Source organism: Oncorhynchus clarkii, chromosome 17 (genome assembly GCF_045791955.1).
Source record: "Oncorhynchus clarkii lewisi isolate Uvic-CL-2024 chromosome 17, UVic_Ocla_1.0, whole genome shotgun sequence".
Lineage (NCBI taxonomy): Eukaryota > Metazoa > Chordata > Actinopteri > Salmoniformes > Salmonidae > Oncorhynchus > Oncorhynchus clarkii.
The window spans coordinates 16,540,536-16,565,323 of NC_092163.1; the positions used below are offsets into that span (position 1 = coordinate 16,540,536).

Consider the following 24,788-nt stretch of genomic DNA (forward strand, 5'->3'; position numbering starts at 1 on the left):
AGATGTTACACGGAAGGTTTTGTAAATATTTTCAATTGTTGTTTTTAAATACTACAATCTTTAAACAAATGAAAAGCGTAATTGATGGGGAGGCTAATCTGCATTCTTTCATGTTCTAAGATGTAAACTGTTTTCATAAGTTTTAAGGAACCAAAAGCTGTAAACCCATTGTGAGGAAAATGTATGTAATTACTGCACAAAGAAAGAAAATAATCTTCATCATTATTTATTATATAAGTAGTTACAGTACCTGAAGACTGTATTTTTTTGCCCAGCGACAGTTCATTAGTACACCGTAGCAAAACAATTCCCAATCGGCTTTCATTTGGTCCCTTGTGAATACAACCCTGGATTGATTGAACTGAAGTTAGACATGTGACACTGAACAGAAGCAACATGTCCACTAGAGGGAATTCTCTCCTCTCATTCAAATTCTGATGCAAAGCGTGAGAAGAGATATGAGCCGAGTTGTATTAACATTGAGAAAAATCGACATCTGGAAGGTGAATAACATGAAGACAACATGATGTAACTTTGATATGTTTTTTTAACATGCCTGTTGTAATGTGAATACAGTGAAGTTCATTTACAGTTGGATATGTTGTTGTGGTTCTATAACAATTCAGTCCATCTACTCTGCACTCACCATATTTTTTGACTAACACAATAAACCATTGCAATTATAATAACATATATATAGCATTTATTTCAATTAAGAATTCTAAATTAGACTGCAGTAATACATGAAGGTGTGGTTGACTGTGAGGGACTGTGATGTCAGATGTATTCTATTTCCTGTTCTTTATAAGTAGATGTCAGACAGAGACAGACAGCAGTACACAGCCAGATGTGGTGATATGATGTCACTGCTGAGGAGTTTGCTCTTGTTCTACTTCTCATTCAATGAATTGACCACAGCAGCAGGTAAGGCAAGCTGTTTCTTCCCACCAATCAAGGTTGATTCTGTGTTAAATCATGTTAACTCATTAAAGTGAGGGTTCTGAGTCCTGCAAATGTTTCATTTTGTGTGTCCAACATTTTTGAGTTTTCTCCACATGTCAAGTATGGATTTTTTTGTTGTCTCAAACCACAACCAAGTTAGCGTGGTACTACATCCTATCCCTTGATCATTGCCTGCAGTTTTGCATCTGTAGACCTATTTCATGCATCTTTCTGTAAAAGGTCCTTTCAGTAGTCCTCACAAGGGTGGAAAAAATCCCTTGTTCTCCCATTGCAGCTGTTTATCCCTATTCTTCAGCTGCATTGACTCCAGAAGCAACAACTATATTGTGGGTGAGAATAACTCCAACAGCTTTAGTGGCCACTTTAATTAATTTTACAGTACTGTCATCTCCCACACATTGTTTCCTTAATAACAGAATGTGTTTCCTTCAGTGTGAAAAAAAGCCTTTCACACTTGACTTCTCCCTCCCTTACTAGCTCTAACTTTACTGATAGCTACTTTATTGAGGAAAAATGTATTTACTATGACTGCGATATGTGGTTGACCCACCTAGCTAGACTACATTACCAAAGTATGTGGACGCCTGCTCGTCAAACATCTCATTCCAAAATCATGAGCATTAATATGGAGTTGGTCCCCCTTTGCTGCTATAACAGCCTCCACTCTTCTGGGAAGGCTCTCCAGCAATGTTGGAACATTGTTGTGGGGACTTGCTTCCATTTAGCCACAAGAGCATTAGTGAGGTCGGGCACTGATGTTGGGCGATTAGGCATGGCTTGCAGTCGACATTCCAATTCATCCCAAAGGTGTTCAATGGGGTTGACGTCAGGGCTCTGTGCAGGCCAGTCAAGTTCTTCCACACCGATCTCAACAAACCATTTCTGTAATGACCTCGCTTTGTGTATGGGGGCATTGTCATGCTGAAACAAGAAAAGACCTTCCGCAAACTGTGGCCACAAAGTTGGAAGCACAGAATCGTCTAGAATGTCATTGTGTGCTGTAGCATTAAGATTTCCCTTCACTGGAACTAAGGGGCCTAGCCCGAACCATGAAAAACAGCCCCAGAACATTATTCCTCCTCCACCAAACGTTATAGTTGGCACTATGCATTCATTCAGGTAGCGTTCTCTTGGCATTCGCCAAACCCAGATTCGTCCGTCAGACTGCCAGATTGTGAAGCATGATTTATCACTCCAGAGAGCGCGTTTCCACTGCTCCAGAGTCCAATGCCGGCGAGCTTTACACCACTCCAGCCACAGCTTGGCATTGTGCATGGTGATCTTAGGCTTGTGTGCGGCTGCTTGGCCATGGAAACCCATTTCATGAAGTTCCTGACAAACAGTTATTGTGCTGACATTGCTTCCAGATGCAGTTTGGAACTCTGTAGTGAGTGTTGCAACTAAGGACAGACGATTTTGTGTGTCCTACCACTTCGCGGCTGAGCCGTTGTTGCTCCTAGACGTTTCCACTTCACAATAACAGCACTTACAGTTGACCGGTGCAGCTGTAGCAGGGCAGAAATTTGATGAACTGACTTATTGGAAAGGTGGCATTCTATGACGGTGCCAAGTTGAAAGTCACTGGGTTCTTCAGTAAGGTCATTCTACAGCCAATGTTTGTCTATGGAGATTGCATGGGTGTGTGTTCAATTTTATACACCTGTCTTCAACGGGTGTGGCTGAAATAGCCGAATCCACTCATTTGAAGGGGTGTCCACATACTTTTGTACATGTAGTGCATCTTAAGATGAACACTTAAGTCGCTTTGGATAAGTGTGTCTGCTAAATGACTAAAATGTAAATGCTCTTTTGTCTATTTGCATAATGTTCACATTTTATTGCATTTGCCTGCCAAAGAAATAGTTAAAACAGGTATGTTGACAATCCAGGTGGGAGGTGACAAATAGATAGCTTAATAGGGGGCAGTTGCCTATGTTAGGCCCTCATTCACTATGCACTTACACTGAACAAAAATATGAATGCAACATGTAAAGTGTTGATCCCATGTCTCATGAGCTGAAATAAAAGATCCCAGAAATGTTCCATGCCCACAATATTTTCTCAAATGTTGTGCACAAATTTGCTTACATCCCTGTTAATGAATATTTCTCTTTTGCCAAGATAATACATCCACCTGAGAGGTGTGGCATATCAAGAAGCTGGTTAAACAGCATGATCATTACACAGGTGCACCTTGTGATGGGTCCACTAAAAGGCCACTCTAAAATGTGCAGTTTTGTCATACCACACAATGCCACAGATGTCTCAAGTTTTGAGGGAGCGTGCAATTGGCATGCTGCCTGCAGGAATGTCCACCAGAGCTGTTGCCAGAGAATTTATTGTTCATTTCTATACCATATTTTTATTTTATTTCACCTTTATTTAACCAGGTAGGCTAGTTGAGAACAAATTCTCATTTACAACTGCGACCTGGCCAAGATAAAGCATTGCAGTGTGAACAGACAACACAGAGTTACACATGGAGCAAACAATAAACAAGTCAATAACACAGTGGAAAGAAAAAAATAGTCTCTATACATTGTGTGCAAAAGGCTTGAGGAGGTAGGCAGATAATTACAAATTTGCAGATTAACACTGGAGTGATAAATGATCAGATGGTCATGTGCAGGTAGAGATACTGGTGTGCAAAAGAGCAGAAAAGTAAATAAATAAAAACAGTATGGGGATGAGGTAGGTAAATTGGGTGGGCTATTTACCGATGGACTATGTACAGCTGCAGCGATCGGTTAGCTGCTCAGATAGCAGATGTTTGAAGTTGGTGAGGGAGATGAAAGTCTCCAACTTCAACGATTTTTGCAATTCGTTCCAGTCACAGGCAGCAGAGAACTGGAAGGAAAGGCGGCCAAATGAGGTGTTGGCTTTAGGGATGATCAGTGAGATACACCTGCTGGAGCGCGTGCTACGGGTGGGTGTTGCCATCGTGACCAGTGAACTGAGATAAGGCGGAGCTTTACCTAGCATGGACTTGTAGATGATCTGGAGCCAGTGGGTCTGGCGACGAATATGTAGCGAGGGCCAGCCGACTTGAGCATACAGGTCGCAGTGGTGGGTGGTATAAGGTACGTTAGTAACAAAACGGATGACACTGTGATAAACTGCATCCAGTTTACTGAGTAGAGTATTGGAAGCTATTTTGTAGATGACATCGCCGAAGTCGAGGATTGGTAGGATAGTCAGTTTTACTAGTGTAAGTTTGGCGGCGTGAGTGAAGGAGGCTTTGTTGCAGAATAGAAAGCCGACTAGATTTGATTTTAGATTGGAGATGTTTGATATGACTCTGGAAGGAGAGTTTACAGTCTAGCCAGACACCTAGGTACTTATAGATGTCCACATAAACCACCTCCAGCGTCCTTTTAGGGAATTTGGCAGTACGTCCAATAGTGGCGGTGGGGTTATGGTATGGGCAGGCATAAGCTACGGACAATGAACACAATTGCATTTTAACGATGGCAATTTGAACGCACATAATTACTGTGAGGCCCTTTTATTTTTTAAATGTATCTGTGACCAACAGATGCATCTGTATTACCAGTCATGTTAAATCCATAGATTAGGGCCTAATGAATTTATTTTAATTGACTGATTTCATCATATGAACTGTAAATTAATCAAATGTTTGAAATTGTCACGTATTGCGTTTATATTTTTGTTCAGTATAATTAAGACCTATTCAGCCCTTTACTTTAGTCGATCAGGATTTGTTTCTGTTAGCAACTGTTTTATGTCCTTATTTTCCAATGACAGTCCAGAGCCACTCTGTGAGTGATAGGCAGTCTATAGACCTACCTCACGCAGTCTACAGACTTATCTCAAACTGCTGTGACAAGTGTTGTCATTGTACATTTCTCTCTTCCTACTCAGGAATCCAAAGATGACTTCAGCTACCATCTTCCTGTTTTTTGCGATCCATTTAGCCTGTATCAGAGCTGGAAATTCTTCTGAGAGTAAGTTGTGCCATAAATTCCATAATAATGATTATAAAATGTTATATACATAAATACAACAATTTATTTATTGTTTTCAGCAGATTATTAACATTGTGGTTTGGAAGAACTGTATATTATTTTTTACTAAAAGTTCAATAAGATTGGTGACATTATGATAAACCTGACCACTATAACAGTAATTATCTTCTGTATTTATGTGGTCTTTTTCTCTGAAATGATATTTTACTTACAGCATTTGTCAAACTGGAGTGTGAAGAAGAATACCATGGGGTTTATGGTCAGCAGTCATTGCTGGAGTGTATTGTCAAAGCTGTTCAGAACGTGACCATCTTGACGGTGACCTGGAAGAGGGTGGGAGGTGATGCACCTTTGTTGGAATACCATAAACATGCAAATGCCTCAACCCTTGGATTTAAATTTGCTGAGCCATCCTGGAACAAGAATAATATGAATGTGTCCTTGTTGTTGACAAATACCAAGATGGCCGACAAGGGTGTGTATGAATGCATGGTGAGAACAGACAGTGGTGATGCTACAGCTACAGTCAGCCTCAGTGTCACAGGTGAGTCCTATAATGTCTACAGTTCAACCAAATGTGATTATAAAAGCACCTTTCAACACAGGTCAATGAAAGGAAAAAACTGGAACATGTGAGATATTCAGCCACTCTTTAAGGGCAATAGAAGAATACAATACAACACTTCATTTTTTTAAATGCGTCTCAGGTCATAGCCTACATCAGGGTGTTATGATGCCCACATGTTGAAATGAAGTTCTATTCAACTTCCATTGTTGTCACACACACACACACACACACACACACACACACACGCCCATACATGTATGATAAAAAGTTGATAAGGATGTTTAGTCTGAAATGTGTTCAGGGGGAGTTCAGATCTATTGTGAGAGAGAGAGAGATTGGACAGCACAGCAGGAGCCAGAGTTACTTGCCAGTTCTCAAATGGCACAGAGTAGTACCAGTGGGAATGTCCACAACTAGCCTCCATAATGCCATTCTACCCACGTCACGCAATCAGTGTTTACAAATAATGTACACAGACTCAATTAGAACATGTGAGTGATAAAAGGTAATTCCAGTTTATTAAAATCACTCCTCCAGTAATCTCATTCCAAGTTATAACTCTTTGATGGGTGTTGAAAAGGTGCAAAGTCTGTCTTAACGATGTTTACCCGCTGACGTTGTTGCGAACTGCACCCACATGTACAGTTGAAGTCAGATGTTTACATACACTTAGGGTGGAGTCATTAAAAATCGTTTTCAACCACCCCACACATTTCTTGTTAACAAACTATAGTTTTGGCAAGTTGGTTAGGACATCTACTTTGTGCATGACACAAGTCATTTTTCCAACAATTGTTTACAGACAGATGATTTCACTTATAATTCACTGTATCACAATTCCAGTGGGTCAGAAGTTTACATACACTAAGTTGACTGTGCCTTTAAACAGCTTGGAAAATTCCAGGAAATGATGTCATGGCATTAGAAGCTTCTGATAGGCTCAAATTGACATCATTTGAGTCAATTAGAGGTGTACCTGTGGATGCATTTCAAGGCCTACCTTCAAACTCAGTGCCTCTTTGCTTGACATCATAGGAAAATCAAAAGAAATCAGCCAAGACCTCAGACCTCCACAAGTCTGGTTCATCCTTGGGAGCAATTTCCAAACACTTGAAGGTACCACGATCATCTGTACAAACAATCGTACTCAAGTATAAACACAATGGGACCATGCAGCCGTCATACCGCTCAGGAAGGAGACTCGTTCTGTCTCCTAGAGATGAATGTATTTTGGTGCGAAAAGTGAAAATCAATCCCAGAACAACAGTAAAGGACCTTGTGAAGATGCTGGAGGAAACAGGTACAAACGTATCTCTATCCCACAATAAAACGAGTCCTATCTCAACATAACCTGAAAGGCCGCTCAGCAAGGAAGAAGCCACTGCTCCAAAACCGCCATTAAAAAAGCCAGACTACGGTTTGCAATTGCACATGGGGACAAAGATCAATCTTTTTGGAGAAATGTCCTCTGGTCTGATGAAACATAAATAGAACTGTTTGGCCATAATGACCATTGTTATGTTTGGAGGAAAAAGGGGGTGGCTTGCAAGCCGAAGAACACCATCCCAACCGTGAAGCACGGGGGTGCAGCATCATGTTGTGAGGGCATTGCTGCAGGAGGGACTGGTGCACTTCACAAAATAGATGGCATCATGAGGATGGAAAATTATGTGGATAGATTGAAGCAATATCTCAAGACATCAGTCAGGAAGTTAAAGCTTGGTTGCCCCGTGGGTCTTCCAAATGAACAATGACACCAAGCATACTTCCAAAGTTGTGGCAAAATGGCTTAAGGACAACAAAGTCAAGGTATTGGAGTGGCCATCACAAAGCCCTGACCTCAATCCTATAGAAAAGTTGTGGGCAGAACTGAAAAAGCGTGTGCGAGCAAGGAGGCCTACAAACCTGACTCAGTTACACCAGCTCTGTCGGTAGGAATAGGCCAGAATTCACCCAGCTTATTGTGGGAAGCTTGTGGAAGGCTTCCTGAAATGTTTGACCCAAGTTAAACAATTTAAAGGCAATGCTACCAAATACTAATTGAGTGTATGTAAAGTTCTGACCCACTGGGAATGTGATGATAGAAATAAAAGCTGAAATGAATAATTCTCTCTACTATTATTCTGACATTTCACATTCTTAAAATAAAGTGGTGATCCTAACTGACCTAAGACAGGGAATTTTTACAAGTATTAAATGTCAGGAATTGTGAAAAATTGAGTTTAAATGTATTTGGCTAAGGTGTATGAACTTTCAACTTCAACTGTATGTAATATAATGTATCTTTCTCTCTCTCGTCCAGCTATGTACAAATCACCAACCATGAGTTCCAGTCCTGAGAACTGCATAAAACAGAACACTGGTGTGACCATTTTCTGCAACTCTACAGGCGGGCACCAGAAAGGGTTGATCTGGTGGTTTGACGAGTTTGGCACGAACTGCACAGGCAGTGCTGAACTCGTGGCCAAAAAGACAGACGATACACTGTTTAGCCTCTCCAGTAAACTGACAGTTCTGAAGGCTACATACAGTGGTTCCACAAACTACTCATGCACAGTGCACAACACCAATGGAGTCCAGGAGGGGAAGGCATCATTTGAGATCCCGTTTGTATGTTCAGCAGGTATGTTCTGCCATCGTGGTCGGTATACACAGTGTCTATGAATGTTTGTGATGTCATCCTTTTTGAAAGCTGGGCCAAATCCAAAACATGCCAGTCTCCCTTATTCGCTCATCCTAACCCTGATCATTGTAAACAATTCAGCCTCAATCTAGCCTACTTTTATTAGCATAGGCCTTTTTAACGACATCTTTATCACGTGTGAGCACAATAAATCAGCCTCGTAATGAGAAAACATGTCACTGAGGGGTGGAGTAGATCAGGCCATAACATGCACCCAAATCTGATTGAACATCTTCCTTGAAATTGAAAAAAATAAAATGAATGTCTTGGTTTGGCTAAGAAACATTCCATGTTTCAGTATGACCCCAGAAGATGTTCAATGTTTGCTTAACCCAGTCTGCGTGTCATCTGGTGATCCTAGAAGAAATAGTGGAGTTGTAAATTACCTGCACTAGTTGCAAATTAGAGCTCATCGTCTCTAATGCTCCATCTTTATCACGATTCAGTGCAGTCATAATACCTTCTTACCAGAACATTCCTTCTCTGCAGTTGTTTCTCACCTCTCGCAGCCATTTTGAATGTTTTTTCAGACCTGCCTGGCTGGGAATTTCCAAACACAAATTATCCATCTGATGCGAAAACAAATTAGTCTTAGCAATGGGGAGTAAATTAAGATTATATTTAGATTAGAAAAGAGCTCTAGTCTGTTTATTTTAAGATATCAAAATAATCAAATATTACTCTGCAGGAAATGAAGTTGACCTGATGCTGACTTTGACCAATCATAAATGACCTTTTCCTCTGGATTTGATATTTTAGAATAATATTGAAACTTCTTTTTAGTTGAAATGACATTAAACTTTGGTTGACTGAATCCAGGTCTGCTGGATTAGATTTGTAAAAATAATCAGATTTGATTTGTTCTCAATCATGGACTTCGTGCATCTACGTCTGGTCACAGAGTAGCACTACCAGTATTTAATTCAAATACCTGTGAATTTCCTATTTAATTGCCAAATTGTTTATTTTCCACCTGCATTTGAAGGTTCAAAAGATGATTTTGCTTCTGACTCCACTACCCAGTGGCTTGCCCCAGTTGGGGTCATAGGATCTCTGGTCATTGGACTCCTTGCTGCGCTGCTGATATTTAAGAGGCGCTCTGTCCAACGTAAGTACATGAATTGTCATACAGTACAGACTGATGACAGCTCTCAGACGGTGCTTACATGGGCCTGGCTGATATGTGTGATCTCTCTGTGTGTGTAACTCCTCCATGAACAGATATCATTGCATGAAGCTTTGTTGAGTATCATGGATCTCTGCTTGGCGTGCTAAATTAACCTGTATAGTGGGTCTGCATGCTTTAGCAGTTGGCAGCCACCCATTTTGGCTCTGAATAGGGATGATTACCTTAAAGTTACACTGCCAAGAACCTCAGTAGTCAAACAACGTAGTGAAAATACCCAGGCTCAGCCAGTCGTCATGTACAGTAGTTAAACATCAGACATCTTTACTATACGATCAGTGGCTTTCAGCCATGTGTGGCATAGGCTTATATTAACCATGAAAAACAGTGTATTTGATGCTCGAAGTCAATATTAATGGATTCAGCATGAACTGCACTAGTAGGCTATTTATTGTTCATCAACATCACTTTTGCTTTACTTATTAGCTTTTTTATGTATACTGTACGAAAATATAAACGCAACATGCAACAATTTCAACCATTTTACTGAGTTACAGTTCATATAAGGAAATCAGTCAAATGAAATACATGAATTAGGCCCTAATCTATGGATTTCACATGACTGGGCAGGGGTGCATCAATGGGTGAGCCTGGGAGGGCATAGGTCCACCCCCTTCGGGACCAGGACAGGCTAATTCATTTTTCCCCACAAAAGGGCTTTATTACAGACAGAAATACTCCTCAGTTTCATCAGCAGTCCGGTTGGTTGGTCTCAAATGATCCCGCAGTTGAAGAAGCCGGATGTGGAGGTCCTGGGCTGGCGTGGTCACATGTGGTCTGCGGTTGTGTGGCCAGTTGGACATAATGCAAAATTCTCTAAAACGACATTGGAGGCGGGTTATGGTAGAGAAGTGAACATTTAATTATATGGCAACAGCTCTGATGGACGTTCCTGCAGTGAACATGTCAAATGCACACTCACTCAAAACTTGAGACATCTGTGGCATTGTGATGTGTGACAAAATTGCACATTTTAGTGGCCTTTTATTGTCCCCAGCACAAGGTGCACCTGTGTAACGATGCTGTTTAATCAGCTTCTTGACAAGCCACACATCTCAGGTGGATGGATTATTTTTGCAAAGGATAAATGCTCACTAACAGGGATGCATTTGTGCACAAAATTTGAGAGAAATATGTTTTTTGTGCATATGGAACATTTCTGGGATTTTTAATTCAGGACATTAAACATAGGACCGAGACTTTACATGTTGCATTTATATTTTTGTTCAGTATAGTTTGATTTAAGCTAAATTGTAATAGTAGGTTTTATGTAATTTCTTTTTCACAGGGGCTCGAAGGCAGTCCACCTTCCCATTAATGAGTAAGTCCTTCAATATTCAGTATTTATAAAAAAATAAAAAATGGTTTCCCATCTTTCCTAGACAGTTCACAGAAGTCACTGTAAAAGCAATACATATACTTTATAATGACCAACATCTTCATTTGGAAAACTTGATAATTATAACTCAACAAATTAAAATGATTACATTTTCCAAGGCAAAAACAACATTCCATAATGCATTCACATATCCTGAGTGCCAGTCTGTTTGGGCTATCATGCCAACCCCTTGTCACTCATTGTCATGCCTAACATCTTTGTCTTGACAATGAGCTATGGAGTTGGCAAGAGTAGTACAAACAGATATTTGACCAAGCTAGCATTCACATGCAAACTAGCCACTCAGCCGGAACACTGTTCTCTCCCTTTGAATTGAATGACTTATTTGATTGAATGTACTTCAAAGGGTAGTGTTTCTTCCCTCACAAGTGGAGTAGAAAATGGAGGCCAGATGATTACTAATTGTTTACCAAAACAGTTGGCGATGAAGATAGCTCCGCTTTTGTATTGTTCTCATGGGGAAATCTTAAGAAATTACTCACTGTCAACTGTTTATTTTCAGCAAACCTAACATGTGTAAATATTTGTATGAACATAAGATTTAACAAGTGAGAAATAAACTGAACGAATTCCAGACATGACTAACATACATTCAATAATGTGTCCCTGAACAAAAAGGGCGTCAAAATCAAAAGTAACAGTCAGTATCTGGTGTGGCCACCAGCTGCATGAAGTACTGCAGTGCTTCTCATGGGCCTTCTCGTGGACTGCACCAGATTTGCCAGTTCTTGCTGTGAGATGTTACCCCACTCTTCCACCAAGGCACCTGCAAGTTCCCGGACATTTCTGGGGTGAATGGCCCTAGCCCTCAATGTCCGATCCAACAGGTCCCAGACGTGCTCAATGGAATTGAGATCCGGACTCTTTGCTGGCCATGGTAGAACACTGACATTCCTGTCTTGCAGGAAATCACACACAGAACGAGCAGTGTGGCTGGTGGCATTGTCATGTTGGAGAGTCATGTCAGGATGAGCCTGCAGGAAGGGTACCACATGAGGAAGGAGGATGTCTTCCCTGTAACGCACAGCGCTGAGATTTCCTGCAATGACGAGCTCAGTCCGAAGATGCTGTGACATGATGGACCCTCCACCTCCAAATCGATCCCGCTTCAGAGTACAGGCCTCGGTGTAACGCTCATAACTGTGAATCCGACCATCACTCCTGGTGAGACAAAACTGTGGCTCATCAGTGAAGGGCACATTTTGCCAGTCCTGTCTGGTCCAGGGACGGTGGGTTTGTGCCCGCCCGTAGGCAACGATGTTGCCGGTGATGTCTGGTGAGGACCTGCCTTACAACAGGCCTACAAGCCCTCAGTCCAGCCTCTTTCAGCCTATTGCGGACAGTCTGAGCACTGATGGAGGGATTGTGTGTTCCTGGTGTAACTCAGGCAGTTGTTTCCATCCTGTACCTGTCCCGCAGGTGTGATGTTTGGATGTACCGATCCTGTGCAGGTGTTTTTACACGTGGTCTGCCACTGCAAGAACGATCAGCTGTCCGTCCTGTCTCCCTGTACTGCTGTCTTAAGCGTCTCATGGTACGGACATTGCAATTTATTGCCCTGGCCACACCTCCTTGCAGCATGCCTAAGGCACGTTCACGCAGATGAGCAGGGACCCTGGGCATCTTTCTTTTGGTGTTTTTCAGAGTCAGTAGAAAGGCCTCTTTAGTGTCCTAAGTTTTCATAACCGTGACCTTAATTGCCTACCGTCTGTAAGCTGTTAGTGTCTTAGCGACCGTTCTACAGGTGCATGTTCATTGTTTATGGTTCATTGAACAAGCATGGGAAACAGTGTTGACATCCTTAACAATGAAGATCTGTGAAGTTATTTGAATTTTACCAATTATCTTTGAATGACAGTTATTTTCTTTGCAGAGTTTATTTTGTAATGCTGGGTTAAATATGGGCCTGTCTGCACTGTGAGGGAAGACCTGCTGTCTTGCAAGTAGGGCTGGGCGATCAAGTTTTTTTTTCGATATATTCGAGTTTGTTTTAAACCGATATGGAAATTGTCTATCGCAAGAATTGAGGTTCTGTTATAATGTTGTAACGTTTGACAAATGCAGCTTCTCACTGTCTCTTCGCTGTCAGGGCAATGTCGAATCATGTGCCAACGCGTGCACAGAGGTTATCCACCAATCACAACTGTAGACAGCCTTTCACAAATTGTAACCACACTGACAAAGTGTAGCGGCGGTAAGAGTTCCACCAAAATGGAAAGTGGGGAAACCAACTCAGCCTCTCGTGAGGATGAAATCATCCCCGAAAAGGGCTGCAATGTTTTTTCAATAATATGGAAGTGGTTTGGGTTGAAGAGGTCTGTTGTTCAGCAAATGAATGTCTTGTGCAAAATGTGTCGAAAGACAATTGCTACGAAAAGCAGCAGTACAACCAACCCCTTCCATCACCTGCAACTGAAACACGTGGTGGAATGGGAGGAATTCGTGAGACTATGCAATGCCGATTCCAGTCGCCCAATTTCCAAAATGTCAGCTAAAAGACAAACTACCATAGTCGCTGTCACGTTCTGACCTTTATTTCCTTTGTTTTGTATTTATTTAGTATGGTCAGGGCGTGAGTTGGGTGGGCAGTCTGTTTGTTTTTCTATGATTTGGGGATTTGTATGTTTCGGCCTGGTATGGTTCTCAATCAGAGGCAGGTGTCATTAGTTGTCTCTGATTGAGAATCATACTTAGGTAGCCTGGGTTGCACTGTTTGTTTGTGGGTGATTGTCTATGCTAGTTGCTTGTGTCAGCACAGGTCTCATTTGTAGCTTCACGGTCGTTATTGGTTTATTGTTTTTGTATGCAGTGTTCAGTACTTTCTTTAATTAAATATTCACTATGAACAAATACCACGCCGCATTTTGGTCCTCTGATCCTTCTCGCCTCTCCTCTTCAGATGAAGAGGAGGAAGACCGTGACAGTCGCTTCCTTTTCAAATGTAATCCCTTATGACAAAAGTTTGAGGTGGAAGGAGATAACGGATGCAGTGACCTATTACATGGCGAAAGATATGGTTCCAATCTTTACAGTAGAAAAGCCAGCATTTAAAAATCTGCTAGGTACAGGTGACCACAAATCAGCTGCCAAGCCGCAAGTATTTCACAGAAGAAGCCCTGCCGCGATTATACACTGCTACCCACGAAAGAGTCGCAGAGAACCTGGCTAGTGTTTCTTATTTTTCCTGCACATCCGATCTATGGTCGAGCAGAACGTCAGAGCCATACCTAAATTTGACAGTCCACTACATAAATGAAGACTGGAAATTGTAAAACGTCTGCCTACAGACGTCTTACATCCCCGATGATCATACGGGTGAAGTAATAGCCCAGGATCTCAAAGACTCAGGCATTGTGGAAGATGAGTGAAGGCCAACAGGTGTGCATGACAACTGACAGCGGGAGCAACATGATAAAATAATTGTGCTTGAACAACTGGACCCGCCTGCAGTGCTTTGGACACAGGCTTCACCTCGCCATCGGTAAGTGTGACATTGGATAAGTGCATTCAAAAAAAGTTATGTTCAGGCCAGCTGTAGGCTAATGTGTTAGTAGTTGTCCTTCTGCCAATCCAATAGCAAATAACCACAGGCTGTTTTAATTATAACAGAAAATTAACTAAATTAATGCATTTTCAATCAAAATGATTATATAAATGACATATTCAAACAGCGAGCGGTCAAACATTTCTAAACGATAGAATAGACGTGTGGATGTGTGTTCATTTGTTTTGCACAAATAGGCCTTGAGGCCTTGTATATTTTTTCTTTTAATAAAGAAAATTCTGTTTAGAATTAAGTCTTGTCCTTTTTTAATTTGTTTATAGAAAAACAAGAAATCAAGGTGTGTGTGTGTGTGTGTGTGTGTGTGTATATATGTATATATGTATATGTATGTATATATATATATATACAGTGCCTTGCGAAAGTATTCGGCCCCCTTGAACTTTGCGACCTTTTGCCACATTTCAGGCTTCAAACATAAAGATATAAAACTGTATTTTTTTGTGAAGAATCAACAACAAGTGGGACACAATCATGAAGTGGAACGACATTTATTGGATATTTCAATCTTTTTTAACAAATCAAAAACTGAAAAATTGGGCGTGCAAAATTATTTAGCCCCTTTACTTTCAGTGCAGCAAACTCTCTCCAGAAGTTCAGTGAGGATCTCTGAATGATCCAATGTTGACCTAAATGACTAATGATGATAAATACAATCCACCTGTGTGTAATCAAGTCTCCATATAAATGCACCTGCACTGTGATAGTCTCAGAGGTCCGTTAAAAGCGCAGAGAGCATCATGAAGAACAAGGAACACACCAGGCAGGTCCGAGATACTGTTGTGAAGAAGTTTAAAGCCGGATTTGGATACAAAAAGATTTCCCAAGCTTTAAACATCCCAAGGAGCACTGTGCAAGCGATAATATTGAAATGGAAGGAGTATCAGACCACTGCAAATCTACCAAGACCTGGCCGTCCTTCTAAACTTTCAGCTCATACAAGGAGAAGACTGATCAGAGATGCAGCCAAGAGGCCCATGATCACTCTGGATGAACTGCAGAGATCTACAGCTGAGGTGGGAGACTCTGTCCATAGGACAACAATCAGTCGTATATTGCACAAATCTGGCCTTTATGGAAGAGTGGCAAGAAGAAAGCCATTTCTTAAAGATATCCATAAAAAGTGTTGTTTAAAGTTTGCCACAAGCCACCTGGGAGACACACCAAACATGTGGAAGAAGGTGCTCTGGTCAGATGAAACCAAAATTGAACTTTTTGGCAACAATGCAAAACGTTATGTTTGGCGTAAAAGCAACACAGCTGAACACACCATCCCCACTGTCAAACATGGTGGTGGCAGCATCATGGTTTGGGCCTGCTTTTCTTCAGCAGGGACAGGGAAGACGGTTCAAATTGATGGGAAGATGGATGGAGCCAAATACAGGACCATTCTGGAAGAAAACCTGATGGAGTCTGCAAAAGACCTGAGACTGGGACGGAGATTTGTCTTCCAACAAGACAATGATCCAAAACATAAAGCAAAATCTACAATGGAATGGTTCAAAAATAAACATATCCAGGTGTTAGAATGGCCAAGTCAAAGTCCAGACCTGAATCCAATCGAGAATCTGTGGAAAGAACTGAAAACTGCTGTTCACAAATGCTCTCCATCCAACCTCACTGAGCTCAAGCTGTTTTGCAAGTAGGAATGGGAAAAAATTTCAGTCTCTCGATGTGCAAAACTGATAGAGACATACCCCAAGCGACTTACAGCTGTAATCGCAGCAAAAGGTGGCGCTACAAAGTATTAACTTAAGGGGGCTGAATAATTTTACACGCCCAATTTTTCAGTTTTTGATTTGTTAAAAAAGTTTTAAATATCCAATAAATGTCGTTCCACTTCATGATTGTGTCCCACTTGTTGTTGATTCTTCACAAAAAAATACAGTTTTATATCTTTATGTTTGAAGCCTGAAATGTGGCAAAAGGTCGCAAAGTTCAAGGGGGCCGAATACTTTCGCAAGGCACTGTATGTATATATATATATATATATATATATATCTATATCTCTATATATCTATATCTCGTGAATCGTCCAAACCTCTGGGGGGGGGGGGGAATGGAGCCATTACTTTTAGGCCACATCGCCCAACCCTACTTGCAAGTCTCTTGACTAACTTTAAAAAAAAAAATCTGACGTACTGTTATTTTCACTGAAATTTGAAGGAGGCAATGCTCCTCTGGAGATTGAAACGTTACATGACATTCCTCCACCATATGTCACAGATCAGCTTCTGACTTGTCCTTGTCGGTTATAGGTCACAGTGGCCACCCAACTGACAGGCACCACGATGATGAGGCAGAAGGAAACGCTATCCTTACTGTATGTTGTATCTACATCTAATATGTCTATATCTCTATTGTACATCTAAAATGAATATATCTAAAACATATTGTATCTACATCTACTGTATTTATAACAGCTCTCTTTCTATTCAGCATCATAGCTTCATAGGGGACATGTTTTTTTTATGATTGTAGTTTACATGCTGGCCATGCTCCTTATAATGATTAGTGAAAAGTCTCCCCTGTTTTTACTTTCTATTATTGTATAACAATATGCTCTCTCGTTCCCTCTCTTTCTCTCTGTCTCTCCAGGTCTAAATAGTGACAGTACACAGGACCAGCATTCCAGTCTTTAGTAACTGATTCGTTAACTGGCAGTCTCTGGAAGGGACTGTTTCCTTGACGATCAATAAGGGGCTTGTCACTATCCTTTGATGGACTGTTTCCTGTTAAGTGTCCAATGACAGTCACTTTGGCACTCGGGTCATTCTAATCGAGGCATTTGTTTCTTCACAATCTACTGCTGATGGCAGCCTTTAAAGTCTGTGGTTGATTACAAATGATATGTTTCTATACAGGGTTGCCATGGTGTCACTATACTCTAGATTCTACCACTGTAGAACATTGGTATACTGTAATACCAGGTAATCTAATCACTGTACACACTATACCACGAGGTGCATGGTTTAACATTCCACATTTCCAATACTGTAGTTTCTACCATATTGGTTGTTATTACTATACTGTAACACCATACCATCTAATCACTAATGTTACACGCTGTTCTATACTAAGGTTGTGCGAACATTCAATTTGAACACTGTACTTTTCTGAAAACATGTAGCAAAACTGGTTACCCTTCTGAAAGAGGATTTCACAAGACTGCACAACAACCACTCTTCTAACCAAAAGCCAGCCGGTTGCTCCTACCACAGATTTAGTTTTAGGCCTTCCTCTTTTTCCTTGTCTTGCTCGATCTGCTAGTGTAAAATGCAGATTTATATCTTGCTCAGAGCGCACGTCCAGGAAATGCAATGGAATGAAACTGTAAACATGTTGATCATCAGGTTTCAAGAGATACTCCTGCATCTGTCAGTATTCTCCCTGGGCTTTGATTCTACTACAATATCTTTGGGGAGAATGTGGCACCCAATTCCCTATATAGTGCACTACTTTTGACCAGATGGAATAGGGTGCCATTTGGAATGCAACCTTTGACTTGACTTTGTGTTTTATCATTTTTTGGCATTGAATGTAACATATAACCATTATCAGAAGTCAGCCTGTCACTCCTCCCACAGCTGTTTGTTTTTGGCCTTCCTCTTTCTCATTGTCTGGCGCCATCTGCTGGTGTAAAATTCAGATCTACATTTATATCTTGCCCAGGGCTCGCCTCCATGAAGGCAGTGCAATGGAACGCTAAACCTGAAAAACGAGAGTCAATTAGTCATCTGAGAGAATTAGTTATCAGTTTCAAGTTGAACATGTAAATGTTTACCTGGTGGTTGATTATGATACTTTTGTAAATGCCACAATTGTTTTATGTTATGAAAGAGGCTGCTACTGTCTTAATATTGTAGTTATAGAATGACTGTTTCAGTTCCCATGATGTTTTACTGCTATCATGTTGCTGATGGCATTACGTATAGACTGACTAATCTGTTGTATTGTGGCAGCTTGAGGTGAATGGTGTCCACGACAAGACTCCACCTCCCATAATTCCTGGCAAATCTTGTATCAGTTCCTTCTTACTTCAGTACATGATTGGAAGTTGGCACTATAGATACAGCTAGAACTATTAATCAATTTATATGCTACCCTGCTTGGCACTGGTCAGGGCTCTTCCAAAGAAGCTTGGGCTTTTGGTTTAGCTCTACTATAGTGGTTTGAGATGTTCATGTGTAAAGTTTTGTTTATTTCGCAGTTCAACAAAATGTTGTTTTCTTCTCTGTATGAAGTGTATATCAAGCGATTTGTTGATGTGCCTGCTTGAGGCCTACTTCACTTACGTTTTTGTTGTCCCCCCGTTGTTTTGTATATTTCACACTTTGAAATTCCTTTTCAAATCCCACACCTTGACACTGTTCAGGTTTTGTAAATAGGATGAAGATTTTAATTGTAGTTTTTAATTACTACAATCTTTTTTTTTTAATCAAAAAATCCTAATTGATGGGGAGGCTAATCTGAAATGTTCTTATGTTCTAAGGTCAACTGTTTTAAGGAACCAGAAGCAGTAAACCATTGTGAGAAAAATGTATATAATTACTGCACAAAGATTAAACTTTTTTTTTTTATCCATCATTATGCATTATATAAGTAGTTACAGTACCTAAAGACAATTTTTTTTTGCCCAGCGACAGTACATCATTGCATTCATTAGTGCACACCGTAGCAAAACAATTTGCAACGGAAAACAAATGTTTCTTATGGGACAAGTTCAGGTGGTCCCCCCACATTATGGTCAATCTATCATTTCGTTCCTTGTGAATACAACCCTGGTTTGATTGAATCCAGAGATGTGACACTGAACAGAAGACAACTTGTCCATTAGATCAGGGTTCCCCAAATGGCGGCCCACGGTGGTGGTTTTATTTTGCCCCCCAAAAATATACAGTTATATTTTTTACTACTTTTACTCAACCACACTACTGTTCAAAAGTTTGGGGTCACTTAGAAAGGTCCTTGTTTTTGAAAGAAAAGCACCATTAAAACATCAAATTGATCAGAAATACAGTGTAGACATTGTTAATGTTGTAAATGACTATTGTAGCTGGAAACTGCTTTTTGTTAGAATATCTACATAGGCGTACAGAGGCCCATTATCAGCAACCATCACTCCTGTGTTCCAATGGCACGTTGTGTTAACTAATCCAAGTTAATCATTTTAAAAAGCTAATTGATCATTAGAAAATCCTTTTGCAATTATGTTAGCACAGCTGAAAACTGTTCTGATTAAAGAAGCAATAAAACTGGCCGCCTTTAGACTAGTTGAGTATCTGGAGCATCAGCATTTGTGGGTTTAAATGGCCAGAAACAAATAACTTTCTTCTGAAACTCGACAGCCTTTATTTCTCAGAACAAGAATAGACTATTCCATGCTAGAAATTGCCAAGAAACTGAAGATCTCGTACAGTGCTGTGTACTACTCCCTTCACAGAATAGAGCAAAGTGTCTCTAACCAGAATAGAAAGGAGTGGGAAGCCCCGGTGCACAACTGAGCAAGAGGAGAAGTACATTAGAGTATCTAGTTTGAGAAACAGACTCCTCACAAAAAAAATATGTTTTAGTTGCATGCCAGCAAAGCCACAACACAATCCATAAACGGCACTAGAACGGTGGCAAACGGTGCCCACAAACTCTTAGGGCCTACATAAAATGTACATGCTAAAATCGCCACTGGAATGCAATAGTTGATTTACATGTGGGTATTTTGTGTTTTTATAACAATGCAATCCATCTAAATTCTCCACTTAACATATTTTATTTGTCTAACACAATAAACCGTTTAAATTATAATAATTTAATATGTAACATATACAATAAAATTACAAAATCTGAATTAGATTGTATATAGTATTCAGTAATACATGCAGGTGTGGGACTGTGATATCAGATGTATCCTATTTCCTGTGTCGTTATAAGCATATATAAGACAGAGACAGCAGTACACATCCAGATGTGGTGATGGTGATGCCACTTCTGAGGTGTTTTCTGTTGTCTCACTTGTCACTCAATGAATTGACCTCAGCAGCAGGTAAGGCAAGCTGTTTCTTCCCACGTTTAGGTTCTATATATCAGAGTAAGAACTCGACGGACACTATGAAAGCTTAAACCAAGTATATTCACCCCAAAGGATCGAACAGCTGGACAGACAAGACATATTCACACAAGCTCTGATATTTAACCCTTTCTCCTATGCTGAGTCTCCTCCTACGCATCTGAACAGCCAGTGCATCTCTGTTGCTAGACAGAACCTTAGTGATATCTGTTCTTCCTCACTTTGTCTGACCTGACCTCTGCCCCAAAGTGCTCACTCCTCCCCAATCACGGCTGACATGGTGACTCGAACCAGACCGTGTCTTTTCTCCTCCCATAGGATCCCTGATGGCTAACGATAACATATCCAGACAGAATGTGAACGTTATACATTCCCCTCTCCCTCAGTGACATGAATAAGTATATTTCATATTCTCAGAATCCAACTCCACCAATCAAGGTTGACTCTGTATTAAATCATCAATATGGGACATATGTATCCTCTTTGACTCTAACAACCATGGTTCCTCTTTCTTCCCAGTCTTTTCTATAGAAGTCATTCTCTGGGTGAAGACGGGGGAGAAGTTTACCATTGTGTGCTCCACTTTTTTAAAAGAACAAGAAGGAATATACCTGTATGTCAGAGGCTGGTGGGAGGAGCTATAGGAGGAAGTGCTCATTGTAATAGCTGGAATCCATGGTACGGTATCAAACATATAGAAACTACTTGTTTGACTCCGTTCCATTTATTGTTTCCAGCCATTACAATGAGCCCGTCCTCCTATAGCTCCTGCCGCCAATGCTCTGTTGGGCTGGACAGGGGCGTAGAGGTGCGATATTTTTACAAGCGTAACACCTAGCTGACCCACAGTTGGCTGGACCATTTTTGATACTAACAGGAAACAGTTTAGCGTGAAACTCAGCAGCGTTGTATTTCTTGACAGAAACCGTAAATAGCCCATCCAACTACCTCATCATTGTTATTTATTTTGCTCCTTTGCACCCCAGTACCGCTACTTGCACACTCATCTTCTGCACATCTATCACCCCAGTGTTTAATTTGCCATACTGTATTTAATTTTGCCACTATGGCCTATTTATTGCCTCACCCCCTTATCCTAACGCAGACCAAGGTGATGCCATAGTCACAGGTGAGTTCATCCAAGGGGTAAACAACAGAATGGTGAAATTGGATTGGCTGTATGCAACCTCCGGAAGTAGCATTAACCACCCTAGCATGGTGTTAGCACATTTTATTTTGTTTCGGACGGTACCGGTATTTTCCCTGCTTTTTAGGACTGGTTGCCATTGAAGCTAGTTTAGGAGGAAACCAATGCCTTTACAGCCTGAATGGAGGATGTTTTATGTACCTGCTCGATGCGGGGAAGCACGAGTGTATCACCCGCTGGGCTGACTGCCTTGGGACACCAGGGATCAGACAACGTCTGGAATAATAGAGCCCTCTGGCGGTCCTTGAGGCTGGACTTGACTATAGTTTTACACGTGCAACAGGGATTTATTTAAACTCGATAGCAGTCAGAGTTGAATCTGACTGCTATGGAAAATGATATAGCGAGTTTAATTTGGTTGAATACATTTTTATCTTGTGACGTATGAAAATTCCTTTTATTAGGCTACATCATGCAACGTCATGTCAGCTTGCAAGAATAATTCTCACTCGTCACTCCATTTTATGTCAACATTCTTTGTTAATTCACTATGTGGGGAATCGTAGATGACTTATTTCTTGATACAATCTCTCTTGTTTTGATGTGTTTTGACTCGTTTCACATCTACGTTTATGGCAAAAAATTGCTAGTGGGATCAAAAAAGTATTTAGTCAGCCACCAATTGCGCAAGTTCTCCCACTTAAAAAGATGAGAGAGGCCTGTATTTTTCATCATAGGTACACTTCAACTATGACAGACAAAATGAGAAAAAAATATCCAGAAAATCACATTGTAGGATTTTTAATGAATTTATTGGCAAATTATGGTGGAAAATAAGTATTTGGTCACCTACAAACAAGCAAGATTTCTGGCTCTCACAGACCTGTAACTTATTCTTTAAGAGGCTCCTCTGTCCTCCACTCGTTACCTGTATTAATGGCACCTGTTTGAACTTGTTATCAGTATAAAAGACACTTGTCCACAACCTCAAATAGTCACACTCCAAACTCCACTATGGCCAAGACCAAATAGCTGTCAAAGGACACTAGAAACAAAATTGTAGACCTGCACCAGGCTGGGAAGACTGAATCTGCAATAGGTAAGCAGCTTGGTTTGAAGAAATCAACTGTGGGAGCAATTATTAGGAAATGGAAGACCTACAAGACCACTGATAATCTCCCTCGATCTGGGGCTCCACGCAAGATCTCACCCCGTGGGGTCAAAATGATCACAAGAACGGTGAGCAAAAATCCCAGAACCACACGGGGGGACCTAGTGAATGACCTGCAGAGAGCTGGGACCAAAGTAACAAAGCCTACCATCAGTAACACACTATGCCGCCAGGGACTCAAATCCTGCAGTACCAGACGTGTCCCCCTGCTTAAGCCAGTACATGTCCAGGCCCGTCTGAAGTTTGCTAGAGAGCATTTGGATGATCCAGAAGAAGATTGGGAGAATGTCATATGGTCAGATGAAACCAAAATATAACTTTTTGGTAAAAACTCAACTTGTGTGTTTGGAGTTCAAAGAATGCTAGGTTGCATCCAAAGAACACCATACCTACTGTGAAGCATGGGGGTGAAAACATCATGCTCTGGGGCTGTTTTTCTGCAAAGGGACCAGGACGACTGATCCGTGTAAAGGAAAGAATGAATGGGGCCATGTATCGTGAGATTTTGAGTGAAAACCATCTTTTTAAGTGGGAGAACTTGCACAATTGGTGGCTGACTAAATACTTTTTTGCCCCACTGTAAGCCTCTCTACCAGACGAATTCAATGCATCTTATGCACTTTTCTACTAAAAACAACACTGAGCCATTCACAAGGGCCCCTGCTGTCAAAGAGGGCTGGGTGTTCTCGCTCTCTGTGGCCAATGTAAGGTTTTTTAATCTGGTCAACACTCGCAATGCCGGAAGTATTCCAGGGTGAGTACTCAGAGCATGCACAGCCCAGCTGGCAGTGTAGGAGTGGCTTTGGGACAAGTCTCTGAATGTCCTTGAGTGGCCCAACCAGAGCCAGGACTTGAACCCGATCGAACATCTCTGGAGAGACCTGAAAATAGCTGCGCAGTGACACTCCCTATCCAACCTGACAGAGCTTGAGTGGATCTACAGAGAAGAATGGGAGAAACTCCCCAAATACAGGTGTGCCAAGCTTGTAGCGTCATACCCAAGAAGACTCCAGGCTGTAATCTAAATACTTATGTAAATGCAAATGCCCCATAACATCACTGCTCTAGAGGAGATCTGCATGGAGGAATGGGCCAAAATACCAGCAACAGTGTGTGAAGACTTATAGAAAACGTTTGACCTCTGTAAATGCCAACAAAGGGTATATAACAAAGTATTGAGAAACTTTTGTTATTGACCAAATACTTATTTTCCACCATAATTTGCAAATAAATTCATTAAAAATCCTACAATGTGGTTTTCTGGAAAAAATTTTTTCTAATTTTGTCTGTCATAGTTGAAGTGTACCTATGATGAAAATTACAGGCCTCTCATCTTTTTAAGTGGGAGAACTTGCACAATTGGTGACTGACTAAATACTTTTTTGCCCCACTGTACATTAAAACTCAGTTTTTCACAATTCCTGACATTTAATCCTAGTAAAAATGCCCTGTCTTTAGTCAGTTAGGATCACCGCTTTGATGTCCTTTGTTTTAAATTAATTATTATATACACTGCTCAAAAAAATAAAGGGAACACTTAAACAACACAATGTAACTCCAAGTCAATCACACTTCTGTCAAATCAAACTGTCCACTTAGGAAGCAACACTGATTGACAATAAATTTCACATGCTGTTGTGCAAATGGAATAGACAACAGGTGGAAATTATAGGCAATTAGCAAGACACCCCCAATAAAGGAGTGGTTCTGCAGGTGGTGACCACAGACCACTTCTCAGTTCCTATGCTTCCTGGCTGATGTTTTGGTCACTTTTGAATGCTGGCGGTTCTTTGTGCAAGGAGGAGCAGGAGGAGCACTGCCAGAGCCCTGCAAAAGACCTCCAGCAGGCCACAAATGTGAATGTGTCTGCTCAAACGGTCAGAAACAGACTCCATGAGGGTGGTATGAGGGCCCGATTGGATTCAGGTCTGGGGAACGGGCGGGCCAGTCCATAGCATTAATGCCTTCCTCTTGCAGGAACTGCTGACACACTCCAGCCACATGAGGTCTAGCATTGTCTTGCATTAGGAAGAACCCAGGCCAACCGCACCAGCATATG

The 24,788-nt window shown here is 41.1% G+C and overlaps 1 protein-coding gene across 4 annotated transcripts; it reads left to right on the plus strand.

Moving 5' to 3' along the window:
* Positions 1-812: 812 nt before the first annotated feature.
* Positions 813-20,189, plus strand: LOC139370349 (CD276 antigen-like). 4 transcript variants are annotated; one of them, XM_071109774.1, is made up of 8 exons: positions 813-924; positions 4,846-4,928; positions 5,164-5,493; positions 7,820-8,140; positions 9,186-9,308; positions 10,675-10,707; positions 16,606-16,670; positions 16,946-20,189. In XM_071109774.1, the coding sequence occupies exons 2-8, from the start codon at positions 4,856-4,858 to the stop codon at positions 16,949-16,951; spliced, it is 951 nt and encodes a 316-aa protein (XP_070965875.1). In that variant the 5' UTR covers positions 813-924; positions 4,846-4,855; the 3' UTR covers positions 16,952-20,189. The 4 variants fall into 4 exon arrangements, 2 of the variants coding, with proteins under 2 accessions (XP_070965875.1, XP_070965876.1); XR_011627130.1 differs by lacking the exons at positions 813-924; positions 16,606-16,670 and having other exon boundaries at positions 4,737-4,928; positions 9,224-9,308; positions 16,946-17,033; XR_011627129.1 differs by lacking the exons at positions 813-924; positions 16,946-20,189 and having other exon boundaries at positions 4,737-4,928; positions 9,224-9,308; positions 16,606-16,672.
* Positions 20,190-24,788: the final 4,599 nt, after the last annotated feature.